General features: G+C 48.7%; 1 protein-coding gene across 2 annotated transcripts in view; it reads right to left on the bottom strand.

Annotated features, from left to right (window-relative positions):
- Positions 1 to 24033, bottom strand: part of Ubash3b (ubiquitin associated and SH3 domain containing B) — a 147530-nt gene extending 123497 nt beyond the window's left edge. Inside the window, exon 1 of one of the 2 annotated variants that reach the window (XM_052188615.1) lies at positions 23569 to 24033. In XM_052188615.1, the coding sequence (XP_052044575.1) occupies positions 23569 to 23696 (128 nt within the window). In that variant the 5' untranslated portion in view covers positions 23697 to 24033. The remainder of the gene's footprint in view (positions 1 to 23568) is intronic. The other variant, XM_052188616.1, reaches the window with a different exon arrangement.
- Positions 24034 to 26435: the final 2402 nt, after the last annotated feature.

Below are 26435 nucleotides of genomic sequence, written 5' to 3'. Positions count from 1 at the left end.
TCTTCCTGAAGCCCCTCTCAGCCTCCAGGAAGAAGGTCCCGGGAGCTGACGGTGGCTATGCCAAAGGACCAGCAGCCATAGCGGTGAGTCACAAGTGAGTGAGCATGGGCCAGTGTTGGAAAGGGTTATTGGGAAGGCCTGGGAAACAGATTTGGTTGTTGCCGCCACTCCTCCGCTTCCCGCTCGATTCTGTGGTTTCCATTTCCTTATTGATCACCTAGGCCCAGAGGAATGTGGTCCAGCCAGCCAGACACAGGGGCTAATCACAGTCACAATGGAAAGGAGGGCAGAAAGTGTGAGGGATACTGGCTGCTAGACACTGCAGAGGGGGTGGGGGCAGACATGGCTGAAGCCGTATCCTGTCCATACCTTCAGTAGGGCACCTTTCCCACTTTTCTCCTATCTGCTTTCATATTCCTACCATTAGGTTGGTAAGTCACTTGGCTGCTACCTCCCAAAAGGAAGCCAAACTGTTTTCCCTTAAAGACTGAGAAGTGGAGACAGGAGGTGCAAGGGTCCAAAAGGAGCTTGGGCTCCTTGAGATCTTTGTTCAAAAGCAAAACTAAGAGGGACGGAGAGTGGCTCAAGGGTCAAGGGTGCTTACTGTTCTTCTAGGAGTCCTGGGCTCAGTTCCCAGCATCTATACCAGGCAGCTCATAACCACCTATAACTCCAGTTCCGTGTGAGCTGATACCCTCTGGCCTCTGTGGGTGCTAGCTAGAAAGGTGGTGCACATAAACTCACAAGACACACATACACAGAAAGAAATCTTTAAAAACAATAACTTACAGGTTTGCAGACTAACACTGTAACCTGCAAATAAAATGGAACATAGAGTCGGCACCTTTTCCTCTTCACTAGAGGATTAGCAGAGTGGCCCAATAAGAGACCAGTAAGGTTGACGCATCTGTAGTCACTGCACTTGGGAGGCAGCGGCAGAAGGCTGATAGTCGAAAAGCCAGCCTGGGTTACATGTCCTGTCTCTAAGAAGGAAAACCAAGAGAGGAAACATCCCCCTTGCGAAGAGGGGCATCTGTGTGAAGTGGAGGTAAGTGGATCAAAGTTTAAGGTTATCCTCACCTACACACCATTACAGAAAAAAAAAAGCATCCCCTCCCCGTCAAAGTCAGGCCGTGATGGCACACCTTTTATCCCAGCAAGCAGGTCTCTGTTCCTAGGTCAGCCTGGTCTACAGAATGTTCTGGGACAGCCAGGACTACACAGAAAAAACCTGCCTCCAAAACAAACAAATAAACAAACAAACAAACATCCACAGACACAAGAAAGTGAGCTTAAGGACCCAATTTTCCTCTTTTCTATTCTAGAGGCCGCCACTGTCAGCAAGTCAGGAAAAGTAGTCCTCACCCAAACCAGCAACTGCCAGACTCTGGTGCTGGACTTCCTGCCCACTACTCTGTTGCTTAAGCCCCCAGTCTGTGGTTATTTTGCTGCAACCCCAGAAGCTGACCAAGACAGTATTTTTTCCTTTACAGGTAAGTGGCTGGGTTTCAACTTCCTCCAGCAAAACAACATTAAGCTCTTGAAGACTTAGGACTCCTGCTTTGCATTTCACACTCTCCCCAGCACTGGGCATATGAATAACGAGTATTAATAAACTGTAATAGCACTTGGGGTGAATGAGCTGCCAGTTACTAGATGCTGGGCCCCATACAATGAGTTAGCTCTGAGATATTACTGTGTGATTACAATCCAGTCTTGGAAAAAGACATGAGGCACCTGTGAGTGTCCTGAAAAGTGGTGTTGTATGGCTTGCATACTATGAGCTGAGGCAGTGGACCCACATGTGCAGACACACACACACACACACACACACACACACACACACACGCACACACGCACACACACACACACACACAGAGAGAGAGAGAGAGAGAGAGAGAGAGAGAGAGAGAGAGAGAGAGAGAGAAACACCCTAGGAAGGGTGGGGAGAGATGGGAAGAGAAGTGTGAAATGAATGGTACAGTTTTCTCAAAGGAACAGACTATTTGAATCAAGTCAAGGTAAGTAAGACCACACCTACCCAACCAGGGTGTGGTATCATGTGTCTGCAATCCTGGCAACCCAGAGCCTGAGGCAGAAGGATAACAAGCTTCAAGTTCTGGGTTGGTTTGTTTCACAGCTCAATAAGCAAAGCAAATGAACACAAGGTCTCAACTAAAAAAAAAAAAAAAACATAAAAATGCACCCAGAAAGAAGACATTCATTGCTTTATCGATATATTTGGGCAGCAGGGTCCTGAGGTGCTAAAAGGAAAAAGGACAGGTCCTTGGGAAGTCTAAGGCAGCCAAGCTGTACCGTACCTGTGAAAGGTGCTTGCGAAGGAGCTGGAAAGCAAAATGGTAGCCAGACTGTGATTAAGTCCTGATTGTCAGTCATCCCAGAAACACAGAAGGGAGCCCAGGGGAAGAAAGGGAAGACAACTCAATAGCAAGGAACGTTGGTACGCAAAGCTTTGGTGGGCTGTCAGGGCAGGGTGAAGCAGAATGCGGAATAACAAATAATAACAAATAACGAGGGGCTCTAAACCCTGATGGGTTAAGAGGATAGCCATGGTCTGGTAGTGGCGGTGGGAGAGACACATGCAGGTGGATTTCCGAGTTTGAGGTCAGCCTGATCTGTAGAGTGACTTCCAGGACAGCCAGGGCTCCATAGAGAATCCTTGTCTTAAAAAACCAAAAACTCTTCCCCCAAAAAGACATTCATGCAATCACTTCCTAGTTGGGTATCTTTGCTATGCCTTTCCCATTTGCAGAATGTGAATGTTTGTGACTGCTTGGTTCAGGGTTGAGAAAAGCATAACGTAGCACTAGTAGGCCCACAACAAACATAAGCTATTGGCTGTCTTTATGAAGTAAGTTTTAGATTCTTTGTTGCCCCAGGATGAGAAGTAGAGAAGGTGCCTCTTTTCTACTTCTGCACCCCCCTGGTTTTGTAACTACCCTGTATTTGGGATCTACTGGGGCAGAAAGCACCCTATTTATCTCTGAGAAGGGCTGATGGATCTGGTGACACTGGACTTTCCAGAGATCCTATCTGCAGCTTTGGAGAACTTGTCACGCAGCTGCGCAATGCAGACATAAACTGTCATACCCAGGGCCAGAGAAACTCAGGCACTCTGACCTCAGAGTCCACTGACTTCATAAACCCCATGGCTTCCCACCACACAGAACAAAGGCTCTGAGCTCGTGCTGGTACACAAAACTTCCAGCCCCCGAGAGCTGTCCCAGAACACCAAGCATCCATGTCACCGTCTCCTCTCTCAGAAGCAGCATCCACACTTCTGCAGGGAGGAGCAGACGCAACACTCAAAACAGCTCTTAAAACACTTCCCTGCAATGTGGTCTCTAAACACGGGAAACAGCAGCTGGCTGTGTTGCCAGGAAGGTTTGTTTGCCAGTGAGCGTGTGTGGGAGCTCGTTGTGTGAGTTTAAAGCTGTGATCCAGGAACAAAAATAAACCAGTCAAGCCAAAACCAAAGCCATGTAACCATAAGTTCAAGGGAAAGTTCGGAGCCAAGAAAACTTGGGTTAAAGACCAGGGATGTCCCTAAATTCACAATGTGTGCCTAATGGCCCCTTTGAATTCTACTTCCTCATTTGTAAACAGGGGTCATTAACACTGATGGGCCTTTGCAGCTAAGTTAGGACTCCATTCAAAGGGTGCTGATCCTGGGGAAAGGCACAAAAAGCTGGTGACACTGAGGACGGAGCTCAGCAGTAAAGGGCTTGCTTAGCATGCATAAGGTCCTGAGCTCTCTCTCTCTCTCTCTCTCTCTCTCTCTCTCTCTCTCTCTCTCTCTCTCTCTCTCTCTCTCTCTCTCTCCCTCTCTCTCTCTGTGTGTGTGTGTGTGTGGTACGCTCTTCCAGAAAACAATATGAATTTGTTTCTAGTTCTTTGGGGAGAAACAAAGACCACCATCACCTTCCTAGCTCCTGAATGACTGACTCCACAGCTCCACTCACATCTAATCTTTCCCCTGTCTTTTATATTTTGATTTTTCTTCTTTTCCCTACCTGACCGGGAGTACCAAGAAGGCAGAGGTCACTTTTTATTTGGGTTTGTTTTGTTTAGACCCTAGTACTATGCATATCCAATAAATGTGTGTTAAAAATAAATCAACAACCACCATGAAAATCTATAGCATGAAATTAACATTAAAGAAGGAAGAGAACATTCTGGACATCTAACAAGTAGCTCTGAGAGGGTGCACCAGGCTCAGCTGCCAGGGGTCTTGCCTTTTGCACAAAGCATTAGGTTCCATCCCCAACACCACATAAACTGAGTATGGTGTCACATTTTGACACTCCTAGCATTTTGGGAGGTAGAGGGAGGTAGACCAGAAGTCCAAAGTCATCCTTGGCTCCAATATGAGTTTGAGGCCAGCTTGGGCTACATGAGACCCTTTCTCAGAAACAAACAAACAAAGTAAAATGATGTTCTATACTGTGGCAGAGGTCCAGGGAAAAGCTGAGATGATCACAGAACCCTGATGGAGACTTCTGCACCTTTATCCTGATCTTTCTTGTCTGAGGGGGAAACAGCATCTATAAAAAAGTAACCCCAGAGCTAAGAGGACCAAAAGGGGAAATGCTCTTGGACTTCTTACTAAAAATAAGTACTGTAATACTCATTCATCCCATCCTCAGAAATTGCAGTGACAACTTCATCCCTTCTAGAATTTTCTCTCAAAATGAGTTCAAGGCTGATCTACAGCTGTCCCTCTTGCTGTTGAAAATCTCACAGACACCCCAGTTCTATCAGGACTTCCAAGCCATCTTTAGGAGCCTTGGGGCCTTGAATTCCCAATCTTATCAGCTTGATAGTTCACTTTCTTCTTTATCAGGGCTGAATGAATGCCCTGGTTCAATCACTCTGAGACATTCATCCTTTTCACTTCTGCCTCTGAGAAGCATACATCCCAACTTTCTACCTCCAAGTACCAAACACTGGTCCCTATTCCCTGTCACATGTGTAGAGAACAGTTAGAGCAGGGCAACTTCAGCCATGAGGGCTTGGAGAACAAGCAGATGCTCAAAAAGTCCCGTGCTGAGGCCCTGGTTGGCCTTCCATCACTGTGATGCTTCAATCTTGTGCTGAGACAGTCCTCCCAACCAGCCCTGGGAAGGATGCATGAGGAAGGCGCTACCTGGACTGACCAGTAAAGGACACCTTGATCTCTATAGGCCTTACAACCCAGAGCAGGCCAGCCTGGTCCCCGAGGCTAGTTTCTAGGTCCAAAGTGCAACTCTTGAGGCTTCCTAGGATATCAGTTAGAAAGTCACCCATGTTCAGTAGAAGCCAGAGTGTGAGCATGAAGCCACAAGTGGTAGAATGTATCATTGGGCCACTGGTTTTTCAAGGTTGTTTGTCCTTGTGAACTTAGACCTGATTCTGCCCTTCACAATGATAACCTCCCTATGAAAGTCCTCTGATAAGCTTCCCACGTTCACATGGCAGCCCACAGATTAAAGATGCCCTCCCCTCCCTTGATCGTATCACATATCAAAGCCAGCCATCTGCTTCTTGTAGTCAGAGGCTGGGTCTTATTCCTCTCTGTACTAATACTGCTAATACAGAAAAATCTTGGGTACCTGTCAGGCTTAGTGACTCTTGGTTGAACTAACCAGACTCTCTCTGCCTTGCCTGTTTCCTTATCTTGCTAAGAATTCTCTAAACATCTGTAACCCCACGTTACTATTTGCAGACAACTCACTAAAAATGAGGAGCAGTTCCCTGGGCTACAGAAGATGGAAAAGGAAGGAATTAAAAAAAAAAAACAGACAGCAAAAATCCATCACAACTCCATGCCCTAAGATTCAACCTCCGCATCCTCGAGGCCAGCCGCCTGTCACAGTGCAAAGTTCTCTGTGACTCCAGGTCTCCTGAGGCTCAAAGCACTGGCACGCTTCATACTGGTCTAGACCCAAGTCCTGCCAGGGTCACCTCCCTGGCTCCTACACTTAACTCCTCCTGCCATGACATAGGTGAGAGTGAGAGCTTTGCTGTGCCTGAAAGGCAAGGGCCTTCAGCCTTCCATGGGTACAGTTGTGATCTTCCACTGGGATGAGAACTTACTGAGGCATGAAGGATACTTCAGGCCTGAGACCTGAGATCTCTGGAGGCTCATGTTTACATTCCCACTGATTTTCAGGTCCTACCTATACGCTGGCTTCCACAGGGGTCCTGTGCTCAACCCAGCCAACATGCCATGGATTCTAGTTTTGTTCTTGCTCCTTCCTTGTTTCTGCTCAAGGGGAGCTCGATCCCAGGACCTCGTGCATGGTAGGCAAGTGCTTCCCCACTAAGCTACACTCCCTTGGCTTTTGTGTGTTTGCTTGCTTGCTTTGTTTTCTTGAGACAGGGTCTCACCATGCAGCACAGGGTAGCCTTGAACTCATCATTCTCCTGCTGTAGTCAGTATCCTCAACTTTACAGATTTTTCTTTTCTTTATTTATATTTTTGTTGTTGTTTTGTTCTTAGATATGGTCTCATGTGTTTTAGGCTGAACTTGAACTTCTGATCCTCAGAGTTTCCAAAGTGTTGGTATACACACACACACACACACACACACACACATGCACGCGCGTGCGCATACACACACCCACACACACATATATACATACACACATATACACACACATATATATTATATGGTATATCTCTGTGTGTGTATATATATTATATATATTACACATGCACCAGTGAGTACCTATATAGGTCACTCCTAGCCACAAATCATTCCTGAGAAGGGAGACCACCAGCTCTGTGCACATGGGAAGCCCAGCAGAAGAGAGTGTGCGGCTACCATGGGCTTTGGAATAGAGTTTTCCCATACTCTGAAGGGATCCCTTTGCCTTACAGTCCCTCTTTAGGGTCTGTCTGAGTCAATCAGATGACTCACAGCTTTACCACAGGCCTCCGTCTTCAAGAGGTGAGGAACTTACAGTCCATAAAGAAGGCCTTGAGTGCTTGTAATCCTCACTTAGCTGGGTGTGGCAGCTCCAGCCAATAGCTCCAAGGCAGAGGCGGAGGCCAGAGAATCTTGAACTCTAGGACAGAGTGGGCATCAAATCAATCAATCAATCAATCAATCAACCAATCAAAACAAAATGTGCCATGCATCTTTTGCACGTTTGCCTTGAGGAGGGAAGTACAAAGCCTTCATCAGCTGTAGAGTGAGTTGGAGGCCAGCCTGGGTTACTTGAGACTCTCAAAACAACAACAAGCCAAAACAAATGGGAAAATCCCTTCTGCACATAGAATCGCCTTCTGCATTTCCCTCAGTGTGGTTCCCACCCTGCCTGCCCATCACTCAATGCGCACCTACCACCAGGCTTCATGCTGACCCCGCCCATGTTCTCCATCTTCTTCCATCACTAGAGCAATGCTCTGAGACAGAAGCCATCACCTTGCATTTAAGAGAGGACCACACTGCCGACTCACAGAGATTTCTGTTAACATGGCCATGCAGAGTCGGGATTTGAACCTGCATCAGTCTGATCACAAACTCAGTCCCAAACAAACAATTGAGTTTTGCCCAGGGAGTCTCTCAGTGAAGCCACAGGAGCAAGAATGTACTTCCTGTTTTTACCACCATGGCTTAGAGTCAGCAACAGGTGGAAGCAACGTAGTTGGCAGGAGCTGGATAGTCTGTAACTCCAGGAACTACCCAGTACCTGTCCCCACCCCAGCACACACACACACACACACACACACACACACACACACACACTTCCAAAAAGGGGTTAGCATTGTCAACACAGTCGACACCACTAGAAAGCCAACCACAAGGCTTTTTAGGGTGGGGCCCAGAAACAAAGCAAGGGGTAAACCAGTCTGCCCTTGTGACCTCAGTCCTGCGTAATCTAGGGATATCACCTCATTTATCTGGAACTCGAGTTTCCTGCCTTCAGTTACTCATCAAACCTCACAGAATACCACTTTGGGTGCTGGTTAAGAATTCCCATTGAAGAGCTGGAGAACATCATGCTAAGTGAGGTAACCCAGTCTCAAAAGATCAATCATGGTATGCACTCACTAATAAGTGGATATTAGCCTGGATAACTGGAATACCCAAAACATAATCCACACATCAAATGAGGTACAAGAAGAACGGAGGAGTGGCCCCTAGTTCTGGAAAGACTCAGTGTAGCAGTATAAGGCAAGACCAGAACAGGGACGTGGGAAGGGGTGGGTAGGAGAACAGGGGGAGGGAAGGGGGCTTATGTGACTTTCGGGGAGTGGGGGGGGGCAGAAAAGGGGAAATCGTTTGAAATGTAAATAAAAATATATTGAATAAAAAAAAAGAAAATGAATATGACCAAGATATGCTGTAGGAAATTCTCAAAGAATCAATAAAATGTTTAAACGAACAGTAAACAAAAAAAAATTTTTCAAAAAAAAAAAGAATTTCCATTGAAGTCGGGTGGTGGTGGTTCACACCTTTAATCCCACTGGGGAGAGGCATAGGCAGGCAGATCTCTGAGTTTGGGGCCAGCCTGGTCTACAGAGTGAGTTCCAGAACAGGCAGGGCTACACAAAGAAACCCTGTCTCAAAACAAAGGGCTGGAGAAATGACTCAGTGACTAAGAACACTGCTCTTCCAGAGGTCCTAGGTTCAATTCCCAGCATTCACATGGTGGTTCACAACCATCTGTAATGGGACCCAATGCCCTCTTTTGGTGTGTCTGAAGACAGCTACAGTGTACTCATATAAAATAAATACATACATCTTTAAAAAAAAAAAAGTGTTCCCATTCAGCGCTCTCCCTCCTTGGGCTTCTGTCGGGGAGACAGTCAACAGCAGCTCCCTGGATACACCTGCAAAAGACAAGGCTGGGTGCATATTTGCTATGTCTGTGCCAGCCAAGGGCGAGCTGAAAATACGGACTGAAATCAAGTGTTTCCCTGGGACAAAGAGTGTAGTCTTCCTTCAGTGGAATTGAATGACATTCTCAAATAGATTATTCAAGACCATTGCCCAGTGGAGGAGATCATGTTAGCTCTTTGTATATAAAAATATACAAATCAGTGAGACACTGAGCATGTGGCACTTCTGTATTTAGAAACACACATGTATATATGTTTATGTACATAAATATATGTGTGTAACAATGAAAAGGGAAGCCATGAATTTGAAAGAGCAAGGAAGGATACATGGGAAGATTTTGAAGGTGGAAAGGTGTCTCCGGGTTTCTACTGCTGTGATGACACACCATGATCAAAGAGCAAGTTTGTGGGGAAACAGTTGATTCGGTTTACACATCACTATTCATCACTGAAGGAAATCAGGGCAGGAACCCAAACAGGGCAGGCACCTGGAGGCAGGAGCTGATGCAGAGGCCATGGAGGGATGCTGCTTACTGACTTGCTCAGCCTGTTTTCTTAAAGAACCCAGGACCTCCAGCCCAGGGATGGCATCATCCTCAGTGGGCTGGTCCCTCCCATCTGATCACTAATTGAGAAAATGCCTTACAGCTGGATCTCATGCAGGCATTTCCTCAAGGGAGGCTCCTTCCTCTCTGATGACTGAATCAAGTACACAGTATGGAAAGGAAGAGGATATAATGTAACTATAGTTCCAAAAAATAAAAGCAATCACTCTTTCAAAACTCTAAGAACCTTAAAAAATAAGGAAGGGGCTGGCTGGCACACAGCTCAGTGTTTAAGGGTTTCCCTAGCACGTGTGAGGTTCTGCCTCCCAGAAGGACAACCAAGCCAACAAGAAGCTGCCTCAGTAGGTCGCCAGCCCTTGTGTCCCGCTTCTACCTCTTAGAGGCTGTGCTCTCTCACCTGTAACATGGCCGTAACTCTTCCCGTCCCACAAGCTTGTCTGTGAGGCTCAAAATAATTTGCTGTGAAGTGTTTAAAAGATGGCTCAGCACACAGCAGACACTCAGCAAAGGCTGACTGCAAACAACAGGGTTGGGAATTAAAGTTAAGAGTAACTTAACTTTATTTAAAGTTAAGAGTAACTTAACTTTATTTAAAGTTAAGAGTAATATGCCAGGCAGTAGTGGCACACACCTTTAATCCCAGCACTCTGGAGGCAGAGGCAAGCAGATCTCTGAGTTTGAGGCTGGCCTGGTGTACAGAGTGAGTTCCAGGACAGCCAGGGCTGCACAGAGAAACCCTGTCTTGAAAAAACAGAAGCGAATAAAAAAAGAAAAAAGAAAAGAAGTAATATAGCAAATGATGGTGAGTGACGGGAAAGGAAAATCAAGCATCAATGATTATGGAGAAATGTGGCCATAGTTGACAGACTGACAGCATCCCAAAGCTGCTCCTGCCCTAATGCCAGAACCTGGGGCGCTATGACAGACACTTTACAGAGGTGGCTGTGCTAAGTTTCTTAAACTGGGGAGGGGCAATCACAAGGGTATTTAGAAGGGAAAAAGTGAGGCAGGGGACCCTGGGGCAGGGGAAGAGAAATAAATGATGGTGCAGATGTCAAACCGGTTTTGAGGGCAGTGCCACTAACCACAGAATATAGGCCGTCTCCCGCGGCTGGGAACGGCAAGCCAGAGCCTCTCCTAGAGCCTCCAGACAGAGCACCAGTTCATCTCCACTTCCATGTAAGCCTGTAAGAGACACTTTGGAGTCAGGGGTGGTAGCACATGCCTGCAATTCCAACATTCAGGAGGCAAGGGCAAAGTTGCTAAAAGTGTGAGGCTAGACCCATCATACAGAAAGTTCTAGGCTAGCCCAACTACATAGCCAGATCCTGTTGAAAACAAATGGGGGCAGGGGACAGAATAAGAAAACAACTCCAAAACTCTGGGCCCCCAAACTGCTGAATAAACTTGGGTGTTCAGAGTTGTTCAGTGCGTAGTAACTTTGACAGCAGCTAACGGAAGCAGCTACACACGCCCTTTGCCGTATGGGCTGCCTTTCACAAAAGCCACTTACTAACTTCTGATGACTCATATCCCCAATCCCCAAAACAGATGAGGTGAAAATGGAAGCCTCCAGAAGGAAGCGTTCATTTTGGAGGAAGCACTCCATGGCCCCAGCTGTCCTCACAGGGTCCTCTGAAACAAAGGAATGTGCGAGGTCCACATGCACCTCAGCAGAGCCCAGAACCAGGGCCCAACAATGGAAGATAAATCACGAGGAGCACTGTGAGTGCTGTGGCTCTCTGTGGGTCTCACTGCCTCGGTTTGATTCATCCGAGCTACAGAGTTAACTTGTTGACAGCTGTCTTTGAGATGGAAACATCCCATCCTTCAGAAAAGTGCCTGAAGCAGGAAGGTAAACTCAAATTAGCTTCAGCAAGTTCCTGAGATGACAGATCCACTAGGTCCCTCCCAGCCAGAGTAAGAAAGGCCAGAATACGCTCAGAGGACAACTGTCAAGACAAAAATGTTGCACATAAGTCTCTGACACCAGACCAACTGCCTGGAAGAAGCAGAAGTCAGCAGACACAGCTGACCGGAAGCGGTTTGGACCACCTGAGGCTCCTGGAAGAAACACTCTCCAAAATGATGCGCTGTACAGTGTGCTCCAGGGTCCCAGTTTTTGTGAATTGTCAACCACGCTGGGGTGGGTTTTGGTGATGTAGCTGTCTCTGAGTCATTACTGTTCCTGTTAATAACCCTTCACCCATATTTCCTGTGAGTGACAGCAATAAAGCTCACTGGGTCACCACGGACGACCTTGGCGGTACCGATACTTTGGTCTATCATGGGTTCCCTATCTGGGGTGAGTGGATGTGTCTGCCTAGGAAAAGATCTGTCACACAATAAAACCAGATCTTCAGAAAACAACAGAGCCATGGACTTGAACCACTCCATTCAAAAGCCCATTTTCCGCCCCGGAAGGATACACCTTGTTCCAACTTTCACGGATGGATGGCTAATGTCAGAAAGCATCCACTTAGGATGCCAAGACCAAGTTCTCAGCACAAAGGAGATTTATTTGTCCCAGAGGGACAGAGGACAGGGAATAAGAGACAAAGACAGGGGATAGGAGATAAAAGAGAAGGGGAAGAAAATGAGAGAGAGAGAGAGAGAGAGAGAGAGAGAGAGAGAAGCGGTATTTGTCCCAGAGGACAAAGGACTGTTTCTGGATAGGGAGGAGAAAAATGGTGGTTTATAACTGTACAAGGGGAGACCCCATGTTAAGATGACCTGTTTAATTTGAACTGGGCATGTTAGTTAGGTGAGCCAAAGGGGCCTTTTGATTGGTGGACTTCAATACTTTGAAAGCTGAACCTTGGTAGTCAGTCTCAGGAAGAAGAAGTGGTCAAATACGGGAACCGACCTCGGTAGCTAGCTTTAAGAATGTAACCTAATGGTTTTTAGCAAGGCAGAGGGAAAGGGTAGGGGGCGGGGCAGGGCAAGGCTGCCAGAACCCTGCTGACCTTGCTCCCGCAAGCCAGAGACCCTTCAAGTGACACACCTCTGGCTTTCCCAGCTCTCCACTGTGGGTGGCATTTCCCCCACCCTATCCCACCCTCCTCCTTAGGGGTCATCATTCCCAGAAGCCCTAAGGGCAGTTCTCTCTGCTTATTGTCTTCTGTAGGGCAAGAGGCAAAGAAAGGGCCAGCGACAGCAGGGAGGCAAAGCAGGACAAAAGACAGGGAGGGCTGGTTGATGCAGGTACCTGTAACCCCAGAACTGGGGGGAGGCAGAGGCAGGAGGACTAGGGGGCTAGCCTTGGCTACCCAAGTAAAGGCTAATCTAGTGGACTTCAATACTGTGATCACTGAACCTTGGTAGTCAGCCTCAGGAGGAAGAAGTGCCCAAATAAGGGAATAGACAGACGTTGGGGGCTAGCTTTAGGAGTATAATGTAATGCTTTTTTTTAAAGCAAGGCTTTGTTTGCTTCTGTCACAGGTGACCTGTGAGATTCTGAAAGCCTCACTTCATCTGCTGCTCTAATTTCTCTTCAGTTTTATCTGAGGGACTGAGCCAGCTAAACTGTGCTACTGTCCTGGCTATGCACTTTTGGGCCTCTCCTTCTGGAGGATTTTCCCACAAGCAGTATCTCACTGTCTATCCAGTTCAAGCATTCCTTATCCAAAACGCTTGGGATGGGAGGACCTCAGGTCTCCCACTTTTGGAGATAACTGCACGTACATCAAATGAACTTTCTTTGGGGGAAGGGACCCTAGTCTAAGCACATGAAACTCACTTGTGTCCCATACCTCACAGGTATAACCTGCAGGCTGTGTCACATATTTTGGGTGCCCCTATGTCCTAAGGTCAGATATGAGACTTGCCACTTGCAACCTTGTGTTTGTGTTCAAGTTTGTACATTTTAGATCATTTCAGAATTTGGGATTCTTGGGCCAGAGATGCTCCACTTGTAATATTAAATCCTTTGGAATACCATCCCCCCTCCCCGACAAAAGAAAACTATTCATGAATACTATTGGATTTGCATTTCTAACTCAAGTTTTCCTCTCTGGTCCTCTGGCCCTATCGCCTTTCTCCTGTGCGATGTAACCCAGGCTGGCCTTGAAGTCACTATGTATGTGAGAAAGATCTTATATTTCTAATCCTTCTGCCATCATCCACCTGGAGAATTACAGGTATTCATCAATACTCCTCATTGACAAGGCTCTGGCGATTAAGCTCAGGACTTTGTGCATGCTAACCAAACACTCTGTTAACTGACCTCCATCCCAGCCCACAGATGTCTTCTATCCCTTGGACTGCATGTACCACATGGCCATAAGTTTCTGTCTTTCACACCAGAGTATCAATGTCTCAGGGGAAGAGATTAGATCTACTTATACCTGTACCCCAGCTCCTATTATAACAAGATTTCATAGTTTCTGGAAAATATGCAGTGTAGTATCTGTACTTTTTGGTTTTGTTTTTCTGAAAATTCATGTCCCACAGCCAATTTCTCATTAACAGGCCATTAGAGGACCTCAGGAAGTTTATTCTGTGTCCCTAGAAGGTGATGTACCCTGGTTTGTTTCACAGGTCATGTTTAGGAAGGCTTGAGGGAGAGAGTGGGTGGGAAGAGGAGCAGTCAAGCGGGACTCAGCTGCTCTGTCAGACGTGGACAAATGTAACCAGACAGAAAGGAGAAAGGATGCACAGGCCGGCTCTTCCAGGAGAGAGCTGAGTAAGAAGTGAGTCTGCAGGGGACTCCGGGTTGGAGACTCCTGTAGACCCTGCAGGGCTCTGCATGTCTCTGTGGTGAATGCACGGTGCACAACGGCTATGGAAGCACACTTCCTTCCTGCTCTTGAAGTGCTTCCTTCCCGGGACAAAAGAATAAACATTTAGAGAGTGAATGCTCTCAGTGAGTATTTCTGAATGGGGCACAGTCTCCACAGAAGGATGATTCTAAACCACTCAGCTACCTGATTCCCAAACAAGCTCCCTCCAGCTGCCCGGCTGCCACACCCTTCATCCCCTGTGAACCCTCACTGGCGTTCTGTTCCTTTCAGCTTTTCACCCCTCCATAGAAACAGCCCTAATCCTGAAAGTTGGCTGCCAAGGCTGCTTTCTACACAAGAGTGTTTATGCCTCCACAGGAGCCAGGGAGTGCACCCGAAAGCGTTATAGAAACATCTGGCAACTCCACTGAAGGGGAGATGTCCCTTTAACTGAAAAGGCATCCCTGAATCATTTGGCGAGCTCAGGTGCCAGGCTGCAGGCAGGACCTCCTCTTCTCTTTAGCCTGCACTTCGGTTGTATTTTGCAGGAAAGCAGGCACATTTCTTACTGATTGGGAAATTACTCTAATGCACACTCATTAAACGACTCCCCATGGCTGTAATTGCCTCATATCTTTCTTCCTTTCCATTTATTTACTCTCTAGAATATCAACAGTCCTAAAGAGCTTGGTGTGCAAGCGTGCCTGCATGTGTGTGTGTGTGTGTGTGTGCATGTATGTGTGTGCATGTGGACGCCAGAGGACAAGCCCAGGTGTCATCCCTCAGCTGCCACACACCTTGTGCTTTGCCAGCCTGGAACTTGGCACTCCATGATTGGCCTAGGCTCCCCCGCAAGCTCCAATGGGTCCACCCAGTCATGTGACCTTAAGCGGGTATCACCATAGTTGGCTTTTTACGCAGGTACTCATGGTAGAATTCAGGTTCTCAAGGTTGCAGGGCGGGCACTTTACCAACTGAGCCATTACCCCAGGCCCCTGACGAACGTTCTTAGACAATAAAGCATTGTGGGAAAAAAAACAAAGCGAAGGCACACAATCCAGGTGCCGTGGGTACAAAAGAAGTCACACAAATGTCCTGGTGACGCTTATCAAGTCACCCAGGCACCACTCGGTCATTGCAAAGGATATAAAAATGGCTAAGTTCAAAGTCCTTTACAGTAGGAACCACTGAGGCCCAAGAAAGCCAAGGACGTGAGTGTTGGTTTCATTGTGGGTGAGAGTGCCAAAGATCCCTGTTTGCACTGTGTGTTGGCACTGGCCTGCTCCTGAGGTGACACCACCCAACACCTCTGGACGTTCACTGTAGCCTAAGAAGACATTCACCTGCCACTGGAGGGCGGTTGGCAACAGTCTGCTGCCGGCCAGAGGCAGTGGCTGCCAGCAGTGCTTGCTGGGGAGACTGCCATTTGGCATTTCCTCCACTCCACAGAGCTTGGTGGGGTACCACGGCCCAGGAGGAGGCCATCTGGAACACTGCCGTCCCCTCATAAATAGTAGGAGGCAAAGAGAACAATTCAAGTCACTAAGGGAAGGGATGTTAGAAAGTGGAACACTGGGCATACTGAGGCAGGAGGATGAAGAGCCCAGTGCCAGTCGGATCTCAAAATAAATAAATAAATAAATGGGTGGGAGGCTGGGAAGAGGGAGGAGGAGAGGATGAAACTCATATGCCCTTGGGAGAAGATCCAGAGGATTCTGTCCAATGTCACATACCCACCACCCTCCGAGGGAAAAAACAAACAAACAAAACAAGTAGCAGGGAGATTCTCCCAGAAGTCCTTGGGCAAACTCCCAGTGGTCCCCAAGAGACTCCTCCTTAAAGGAGACAAGGGCTTTTAGTCCCCATGGGCACTGCCTCTCCTGGCACTGCCTCTGTGTCCTGCTTGGGGCTGTGCCCGTCACAGTGCAGAAAGGCACAGGAGATCAGGAGATGTCTCTCTCTCTCTCTCTCTCTCTCTCTCTCTCTCTCCCTCTCCCCAGACCTCAAGTCTGATTCCATTGGAGAGTAATCGGTAGACGGCCATATGGTCCCCCATCGGATCCCTGAGCCTGGCCATCAGTCACAGTCAGCAGCTTGGGCGGGGCTGGCTCCTGCTCTGCTTTGCTGTATTTGGGCCTGGCACTGCTCAGAGCCTCTGGAGAGAGCCAGGCACGAGGGAGCAGAATGCAGTGCTGAGAAACACCATTGGCCTCTGCCCATCTACTACTGTGTATCTCAGCTCAGAGAGAGGCAGGGAGACACAGGCACAGAGTACCCAGGCATCCAGGCAGCACAAGTACCATGAAGAATGATACGGCCACTCCAGTGGCCGTGGAAACTGCCTCTTACAGAGGGGTGAAGTCCTCCTCCATTGTTTGCAGGGACTAGCACGTTTCATGGGCACAAGTGTCCCAATGTTACGGTCAGAATTTTACAAGCAGACCTTGTTTTGGTGGCACACACCTATAATTCCAGCTACTCAGAAGGCTGAGGCAGAAGACTACTTGAGATGAAGAATTTCAGACATCAGTGGGGGCCGGAGAGTAGCACAGATAAGAAAAAGGCTCAGTGCGTTCAGAAACTCACCCCAAGCTCATCTGGCTGGTAAGGGGTAGACCTAGGACTCAAACCCAGGAAGGATTTCAAACTGCACACCGGATGTGAGCACAGAGGCAAAAGGCCCTTATGTGCAATGCCTGCTGGGGACAGACAGATAAGACAGCTGACAGATGCCTGCAAAAGGAAAGCCCCCCCCCACACACACACACACAAGCAGTGTCCACTGGGATGGCAAAGGCTTCCACAGAGCCACTGTCCTTAGCCAGAGTAGCTGTAGTGGGAAACAACGCCTTTTGCCTTTAGCTCAAAAAATGGCTGTGCAGAGGCAGCTGGAGTCAGGGGAGTCAGCTAGTAAGATAAGGTTGGGTGTTCATCCATTTCCACAGCCCTTAGCCTTCTGGGCTGGTTTCCTCATCAAATATTCAATTTCTAAGACTTAAAAGTGGTTGTGTTTGAGAATCTGCTGTGTCATCGCCAATGCAATCTAAAAGCCTAACGTATAATTAGAAATTAGGGCGTAACGGGGAATTTTCATAGAAGCTGTATTCAGGGGTTATAATTAGGCCAGCAGCCCACTGAAGGGCCTCAAGGTCAATCAAAGGAAACAAACTACTGGTTTATAACATGGGATTTTGGACAGCAACAACAACAAAAATATCATGATCAAGCCGAGAGTGGTAGCCCATGTCCACAATCACTGTGCTTACAAGGTCAAGGCAAGAAGGCCCAAAGTTCAAAACCAGCCTCAGCTACACACTACACTGGAGGCCAGCCTGGACTATATGGGGGCCTATCTCAGTAAACCTTAAAAAGTCTCCCTCTCCCTCTCCCACCTCTCTTCTCTCTCTCTCTCTCTCTCTCTCTCTCTCTCTCTCTCTCTCTCTCTCTCTCTCTGTCTCTCTCTCTCATACACACACACACACACACACACACACACACACACAGAGTCACTCAAAACTCAAGAAAACACAAGTACCACAGTAAGCACTGTGTGATACCAATTACATAGAAGTCTAGGAAAAAAAATACCAGCTAAATTAATAACCAGCTCGGAAGTTGCACAGGACTCGGGGTTTGAACTCAAGAGGGGCTCCTACAAAAGGATGCAAAAAAAACTTTCCCGGTGCCAGCAGTAAACTTCCTGGAGTTGGACTTTCTTTCCACCCTGTCAGGCTTGACAGCAAGTACTGTGACCCTACCCACCCATCTTACTGACCTGACACAAGAAAATTTTGAGGCCTTGGATATGCTCTGTCTTACTGCATTCACCTGTCCACAGGCATCATTTAGTAGTTCATGACTCCTCAATAGACTTTTAAAAGACGGTCTGCCATTATCCTTTTAAAATGCAATCTCTTTGTACACAGATCATACACTGGACTTGAAGTTTTAGGCTGAAAACAATAAGAACCCCCGAAAACTAACCACGTGGTCACTGGAAAAATATCCCTCAGAGAACTACTATGAAGTTGTTGATGTTTAATGCACACTAGAGTGTTTTTTAAACTGCACAGTAGCTTACAAGTGTAGAGAATGTTGCACAATCACATAGTAGGTAGAGATTCCCTCACCCTGTCCACCTGTTAAGAACTCTGTGGTGAGTGGACCACAACTATAGTTTTCTATCCAAGAGGCACAGAGAAGGAGCCCTGAGCTCCAGGTCAGAGTTGGCTACATTTCAGAGATGCCTGCTTGGCCAAATGCTTTCAGGGGATCCGGTGTCAGACAACAGGTAACAGAGAGAGAGAGAAAGAGAGAGAGAGAGAGAGAGAGAGAGAGAGAGAGAGAGAGAGAGAGAGAGAGAGAGAGAGAGAGAGAGAGAGAGAGAGAGAGAGAGAAACTAGATATTTTAATGCATGGCCCTGCAGTTGGCCCTCAACAGCTCGTGGGGCTCCGTTGGACAGCCTTTATCTTGGGGCAGTGAGGTGGAGCTAACCCGGCTTGCTGCCACTGTCCAGCTATTTCACTAGACATAGCTCAGATGTTCTGAGAAAAACAAGCCCGCCCTACCCAGCTATTCCTACCTGTAGATACACCCACACCGCCCACCTCATCTCCTTCTGGCAACACAATATTACCAAAATAATAGTGAATGTCCAGGCTCTGGTTTTCCGGGTCCTTGCCCCTGTTTGCAGGGCAGGCACTACTGTGTACGGGAGCTGACAGCCATGCGGAGGAAAAGAGACACAATGGGAAAGCCGCTGATTCCAGAATCAGGCAGATGCTGGACTAGAACTTGGGATACTGCCCTCCTGACAGGCCCCTTCAAGACTTTGTTCTGTTATTTGTTTCTCTCGTAGTGCTGGGGATTGAACCTAGCGTTTGTAGAGGCTAAGCAAGTGTCCTACCAATGAGCCACACAGCCCTCCCTCCCCCCACCCCTCTCTGTCATTAGGAAATATACAAGCTGTTATTATTTTTTAATAAGCAAAGAATGTTCTAGCCACAGGCAACCTTAAAAAATTTTAAAAATAAGGGGCTGGGGTGATGGCTCAGTAGTTAAGAGGCTGTTCTTCCAGAGGACCTGGGTTCAATTCCCAGCAACCACACGGCAGTTCACAACTGTTTCAGGGGATCTGACACCTCCGCACACAAATACATGTAAACAAAACATCAATGTGCATAAAAATAAATTAAAATAAGTAGTGTATCAACTTTGTTCCCAGCACCAGGAAGAGAGGGAGCTGGACTAAACATTCAAAGCTAACCTTAGCTACACAGTGACTTTGAGGCCAGCCTGGGCTACATTGTCTCAAAACTAAAATAAACAAATGAGAAAAATAAATGGTGAAAGGCTGGTATAGGGCTGTAGGAGCAATGAGTCCTTGGATTCTGTCACTCAGCGACTTGCTCCAAGGGACACAGCTGGCCCCTAGAGACAAGCTGAGAGCATCTATCCTCTAAAACCAGAGGGGGCAGCATGCAGCCAGTGCTCCCCTGACTGAAGTTAGTGTGTTCAGCTACAGGCAGCTTCCACTCTCCTCAGAATCACTCAAGACCCAGAGGCCTCGTGGACCTCCGGTCTTTGCCTGCTGATCACTCTTCCTTTTTCCTCAGACTAACCTCACCAGCCTGGAGGAAGCTGGGTTTCTATTTTTAGAACATTTGATCCAGCATACAACTAACTAATGAGCATAAAAAGAAAAGGGAAGGGGTGAGCCGTATGGCCTTGAACGTTTCCTTCTCGAGGCCTCACAGCTCAGCCCTGCCTCATTGGCTCCCCAACAGAACCACCAAGTGCAGCACAAACAGGCCCTTCCACAGCCGTTTAGATTGGGCTGAAGCTTATGGGAGGTGGCAAAGCCTCAGGGTGGAGTGACAAGCCACAGAGAACACACCCCGAGGTCACCCTGGTCGGCACCGGCCTGGCAGACTGCTGCTTTCAGCTCTGTCAAGCACTTAACAAGCCCAAGCTCATTAAGAGCATTCCCCTGAGAAGGCTCCAGCAAGGCTCTGGGGTGAAGTCAATTCCAGGACCACAGCGCGGCACAGCACAGTTCAGAACGGAGCCTGGGCCTGCTGGCCGGGCCTCCCTGTAGCCATCCAGAGTCCAGGCCCTGTTCCAGGACAGGCCTAGTTATACCCCAAGGAGTCTGGCTAGTAGTCTGGGCTTCGGCTACTTCTCCTCAGAAGGCTAGAAGGGTCTCTCTTCATCTGCTACATCAGGACTCTTCTGGGACTCCAGGGATGACACTGTTCATTCCTCTCATTCCTCCCTCTAGGCCAGATGCTCCAGTGAGTATTTCTGGTCAGGTAAACGCGGTGGTCTTCCTCCTCAGCACTCCACATGGAGTTAAAAGGCTGCCCTCAACAGCTGCCTCTTACTGACCTGAGTAAACCCGCTAAGGTGAAGGGCGGACCCCATCCCATTCAAGTATCCTTCTGGACCTTGTGTGGAGACACATGCATACTATCCTACGAAGACCCGGAAATCAAGGCCAGTTTCAGCTTTATAGTGAATTTGAAGCCAGTCTGGGATATGAGATTCCTGAGAATGAAAACAAAAACAAAAGCAAAACAAAACCTGCTCAGGACTCTGAATTTGGTCAGGTGACTCCAAGAACACCACTTCCTGTTAGGAGAAATTTAGCTAAGAGCAATAAACCCCGCCTCCCTTCCTGAGACCTTCTCTGTTTCCTCTTGGATAAGGGAAGAGAGGCAATAAGAGAAATAGTAAAATACTTTGTGGTGGGCTAACTCATGACTCTCCAAAAGATATCTATGGTTCCCGCCCCTTCCAGGTTCTTTTTTTTTTTTTTTTTTGATTGGTGTTTTGGTTTTGGTTGGGGGGGGGTTGGTTGTTTTGTTTTGTTGAGACTGATTTTCTGTTTATCTCTGTCTGTTTTGGAACTCCCTCAGTAGACCAGGCTGTCTACCACTGCCTCCCATGTGATGGGATTAAAGGGGTGAGCCACCACGGCCAGGTGCCTAGGTGTTAATCCCTAAAACCTCTAAACACTCCTTTATATGGCAAAGAAAAGACTTTACAAGAATGATGCTATGAAATTCAGGGATGACTTTGACATGAGCAATTATTCCAGATTACCCACTGGACCAAGGGGCAATCTTACGCATTTGTGGAATACTACTAAGCCATGAAAAAGAACAGAGTTCTGCCATTGCTGATGAGCTGGAGTTTATTGTGTCAAGTGCTTACCATCAAGCTTGATGTTCTCTGTTTGCCCCTTGAGACCCATGTGGTACAAGGAGAGAACTAGACTTTCATAAGCTGTCTTGTTTGTCTCCTCTCTCTCTCTCTATTTCTCTCTCTCTCTCTCACATATACACACATAGTTTTTTATATGTGTCCTAATAGACATCCAGAAGGTTTGGTACAAAGAGAATACAATTAAGGGTACAGACCGGATGGGATGAAATGGGGTACCACAATCAAACCATTCCCACCAGCCACCAGAAGCTGGCAGAACGGAACAGATTCTCCTCCTGGAGCCTTCGGAGGGGGCATGGCCTCAGCAATAGTTTTAACCCAGGGATAGCAACTTGGAACACTGTCCTCTAGAATATGGAGAGAATACATTTCTGCTGACTTAAGCTGTCCAGCCTGTAGCCATTTGTTACAGCAGCGGGTAGAAACAGATACAATGTTACCACTTGTGTGTGTGTGTGGGGGGGTCTACATCCACAGGGAACCCCACCGCTCTTCCTTTGAGGTCTGACAGTGCAGACACCAGGCCTTGGTTAGAGACTCTGCTTTCCCCCTAACTACTGTGACAGTAAGTATGCTGTATAACCTCTTTAAAGCCCGGCTTCCTAGGTCATAAAACAGGCATGGAATATGTCTGCACTAAGCTGGGTAAGGAAAATAAAGTGTTTCCAAGCATCAATAGTATGTCACCAGTAATCTTGCTATTGCGAGATCTCAGGGATTAAAGAATTAATCAAGCGATCATCCTAGTCTGTCATGACCTGAGCAAGGCCTCTGAGAACCATTGAAGAAAACAGACTGTTCCCTTAAAGCCCACTGAATATCAAATATGGAAATCTAGAGTCCACCTAATCAATTTGGGTCCTTGCCGCTGATCTCACTTCAGAAATGGACGCTGCCTGGAACTAAGCAACTTCGACAGTCCATTTGGACTCCACTCTGCTTCTCACGAGGCTCTAGCTCGACACCCATCCTCAGGGCTTTCCATGGACGACCCTCACTTGGCACCCCGTGCAAAACCCTTCACATCTTCTCCCTGTGTTGTGTTGAAGCCCTAGTGTTTCGCAGTCAGCGGGACGCAGAAATCTCGGTGCACTTTGTAGCCTTTCATGGAGCGGGCCAGACAGCACTGCAGCCTGTCTGAGCAGGCTGGGTAGGATGAAGCACTCCTGAATAGGAGGTGTCTTCTTTCCTTAGACTGCCTCCACAGGAGTAAGGAAACAAGGCTCCCAGTTAGGACACCTGGAGCTACCTCATGAATGAACGCGGAGGAAAGAAGGAACTTCCTGACTCTATCTGATTAAGTTCGCCCAACTCTTCAATTCTGGTGATGTAATTGGAAGAGAGAACAGCACCTGCCACCATCCCGAACTTTGTGTCTCCACCGAGGAAAACAAGCAAACCAGGAATTAACCAGAGAAGGCGGCAGCTTTTTATCAGGCGAGGTCCCAGCCCCTGGCCCTGGTGTGCACCGGTTCCAGAGAACTGTTGCAGCCTGTCCTGGCAGCCCTGTTCTTCCCAGAAGGCTACTGCTACAGCCACCTGCGCTCTCTGCCCTTCGCCTGCCCACCCTCGGAAAGGAAGGAGGAGGCAGGAGGGCAACTCCCCCCACCACCCCCACCCCGCCCCATACTTTCGAGCACCCACAGCTTTCTGCGCTGCCGTCACCACTGACAAGAACCACGGTCCCCTGGAGGAATCACTTCTCCTTCCCATTCCATCCTCTCTATCAATGAACACGCAGCGACACCCACGCTCCCGCTCCTCCCACTCCGGAGGGAGCCGGAGCTCAAGAGCTACATCCGGAGCTGGAAGCCGCTGCAGCGGGGGCGCCGGCCACCCTGCCCCGCTGCCCCTCGCCTTTCCCCAGCCACCAGTAGACCGACCCCCGTCCGACCCCCGCTCCCAACCTGCTCAGTACTCTGGATGGATAGGCGATCTTAGTCTTCCGAGGGACCCGCCTCTTCTGGGCATAATATAAGAGACCTCTGGGGGAGCGCGCGCAAACTGCCCAGAGAGAGCTACCCGCGAAGCCCGGGATTCGAACCTGATGCCCCTGCCGTCCAGCATCCCCAAGCAATCCCCTAGCCCGACACTCCCGCCGCCAGCGCGCCCATCGTGTTCCCCCTAAGCAGGTCTCAGGCAGCGCCAGGATGGCGAGCCGGAGCGAAGTCGAGGGTCGCGGGGCCCAGGCGGGTGACTTACGCGCGGGCGCGGGGGAAGCCCATGGACAGGAGCACGTCCAGCGCCGACCCATGCTTGACGGTGCCCGGGCGCTGCAGGCGGTCCCTGCGCGGGGTGACTTTGCTGTACAGCTCCTCGCGCGCGGCCATGCCGAGGGCTGGGGTCGCGATGCCGAGTGCCCGCTCAGCGGCCGCCCATCGCCCGCGCGCCGGAGCCGGGGGTCCCGGGAGGACGGCGGGGGCGGCGCTCCCAGTTCACCGGGCGGAGACTGACGCTTCCTGGAGAGGCCACTGGAGCTCGGCGCCCGCCGGTGGCTGCTGCGGGTCCGACCTCAGCCCGCGGGGTCCGGGAGTCCCAGCCTAGCGCCGCTGCAGCCTTCTCTGTCCTCCGCACCCCCAGCTTCTCCTCCCCGAGCTGTCCGGGAATTTGCAATGAGTAATTTTTGAATGGATCAAAAAGGAAAAGCAGCCTTGTGGGCAGGCCCTGCCTCGCCTGCGCCGGGCCCCGCCCCTCTCTTAAAGCGGCCGCGCCGGCCCAAGCTGGGCTGGCTGGAATCCAGCCAGCCTCGGTAGGAATTGCTTCTAGACAGGTCTCCAGCAACGAAGTAGGCCGGTGTGCTTCGATTCACAGAATCCTAGCTCTGCCCTTGGCTTGCATATCGACCCATCTGGGCCTCGGGGCTTCAGAATAGCTCATTTCACGTTTCATTTGATCATTGGCGAGGTCAGTAATGGAAACCCACTGCATGGATGGACGAGAGGGCCACAAGGCCCGGGAAAAGGTGTCACTTCAAACAGATCTCGCTGAAGTTACAAAGTTGTTACATCACTGTAGGCCGAGTCCCCCACAGCCCTCAGTGATTGACTGGACAGAGACTTCTGGAAAAGGGCCTCCTCCGACTCCTGGAAATAGTAGGACCTGAAGAGGGGCAAGGCCAGGGAGGAAGGGAGAAGAGAAAGGGGAAGAAAAGGTGGAGGGGAAGCAGAGAAATGAAGAGCTAGGAGCTAGACGGAGAAGGAACAGAGAAAGGACACTAATTATAGCACTTCCGAATGGGAAGAGCTGACTTTCATGAGAGACTGCGCACCCTGTCAATAAAAGGGTTCGGAATAGACCCCTGCTGCACAGGAGCCACAAGTGAGCTCCCACCCCCACCCCAGTAGGACCAGCAACCTCCACCTCAAAGAACTGCTCTTGCCCATTAAAGCTTGATCTCCTGGAGACAAAGCCATTGCTCTCAATGGTGTAATAGAGGAGGCACAGATCTTTGCGGGTGGCGGGGTGGGGTTGGGGGTGGGGGGGAAGTAGTAATGATGGTGATGATGATGATGGTGATGATGATGATGATGATGAACATCTATTGCCATCATTTGTGTGCCTATGATTGTGCTAAGCATAATGGCTGACTCAACTCACAGGCCTTTTACAGTGCCCTCAAGGATGCCTATCTGTATAGCCTCATTTTTAGAGATGAGAAAATTCAGCTCAGAGGGGCAGAGGGAAATTAAAGAGCTCGCAAGTGAAGAGATGGAGCTTTGACCCACTGTGGTGCCCCGAACAAGTTACCTCTTGCCCCAACAGCCTTGAAGTCCCATCTATACAGTCGCTGAACTCCATACACGCCAGATTCTCCAGAAAGCACAGTTCTTCCCTGCTTGCCTACTTAGGGTAGGGTGACCAGTAGGTATAAAGCCCTTCCCGTAGCTTTAAATGTTGTTTTATAAGGCACCCAAGAAAATTAAAGTTTAATCCCCGGACCTCCCATCCTCTACTGGTGTGTCTTCAGAGTACCCACCCATGGCATTTGGAAGTGTGAAGGTGAGACAGAGGAAGCCTGGGTAAGAATTTGCATAGTTTTGCCTGGTATTATGAAAAAGAGACCAAGGGCGATTCACATCTCCTAGGTGGGGAAGTTTCTTCTTCCCGGCAGAGGAAATGGCTAGCTAAGACAGTGGTTGGAGGCAGCTTGGGAAACCATAATCCATAGACTATAGACTAGCCTCCTTGTGACATGCTCAGGCAAGTCTACTGGGCAGCACCCACCCAGCATTCTAGATATCTGGGCTTGAGTCAGCTGATCAGGATTTCAGTCAAGAGAAAGTACTGTCTGAGGGAGCATTTTGTGCACCCAAAGCTGTGCACAAAACAGCAGCTCCAGTCTAGTGAGCCCTCACGAGATGCTGGGCTGTCCTTAGGGTCTTATGCATGTGGTCATTCCGTGCTTCGGCCAGATGATGAAGTGACTCTCTCTAGAGAAACCTGCACCCATGCCGTACGTATGTACTGTCTTTTTGTTAAGAACTTCTTTCTATGAAAGAGCTTAAAGCTACATTGTGATATCTTCTTTTTACATTTTTATTTTTTTATTTGTGTGTGTGTTTGTGTGTTTGTGTGTGTTTGTGTGTGCATGTGTGTGTGTTTGTGTGTATGTGTGTGTTTGTGTGTGTGTGTTTACTAGAGCACAACAGTGTGGGTGTGGAAGTCAGAAGACAATTTGCAGGAGTCAGTTTTCTCCCTCTTCTGTGTGGATCGCAGGGAGCAGACTGCGGTCTTTGCTGCTCCTTCTGAGCTGTGTGGATCGCAGGGAGCAGACTGCGGTCTTCAGTGCTTCTTCTGAGCCATCTCACTGGGCCAAAGTTTTTTCTTAAGAAATTCCGACTTTTGATTGGGGCAGGATGAGGATGGGGTGGGGTGGGTGGGAGGGGGTTTCTGGAAAGATATAGCTCATCCCTTGAGAGCGTTTGTTGTTCTTGCAGAGGACCCAGGTTCAATGCCCAACTCCTACAGGGAGTAACCTTCTGTAACTCCAGTTCCAGGGAGTCTGATACCCTCTTTTGACCTTCCCGACACCAAGCATGCGTGTGGCACACAGACATGTCTGTAGGCAA

This window comes from Apodemus sylvaticus, chromosome 7 (assembly GCF_947179515.1).
Source record: "Apodemus sylvaticus chromosome 7, mApoSyl1.1, whole genome shotgun sequence".
Classification (NCBI taxonomy): domain Eukaryota; kingdom Metazoa; phylum Chordata; class Mammalia; order Rodentia; family Muridae; genus Apodemus; species Apodemus sylvaticus.
The sequence above is the reverse complement of the archived record's forward strand: the minus strand, read 5'-3'. Positions and strand labels throughout refer to the sequence as shown.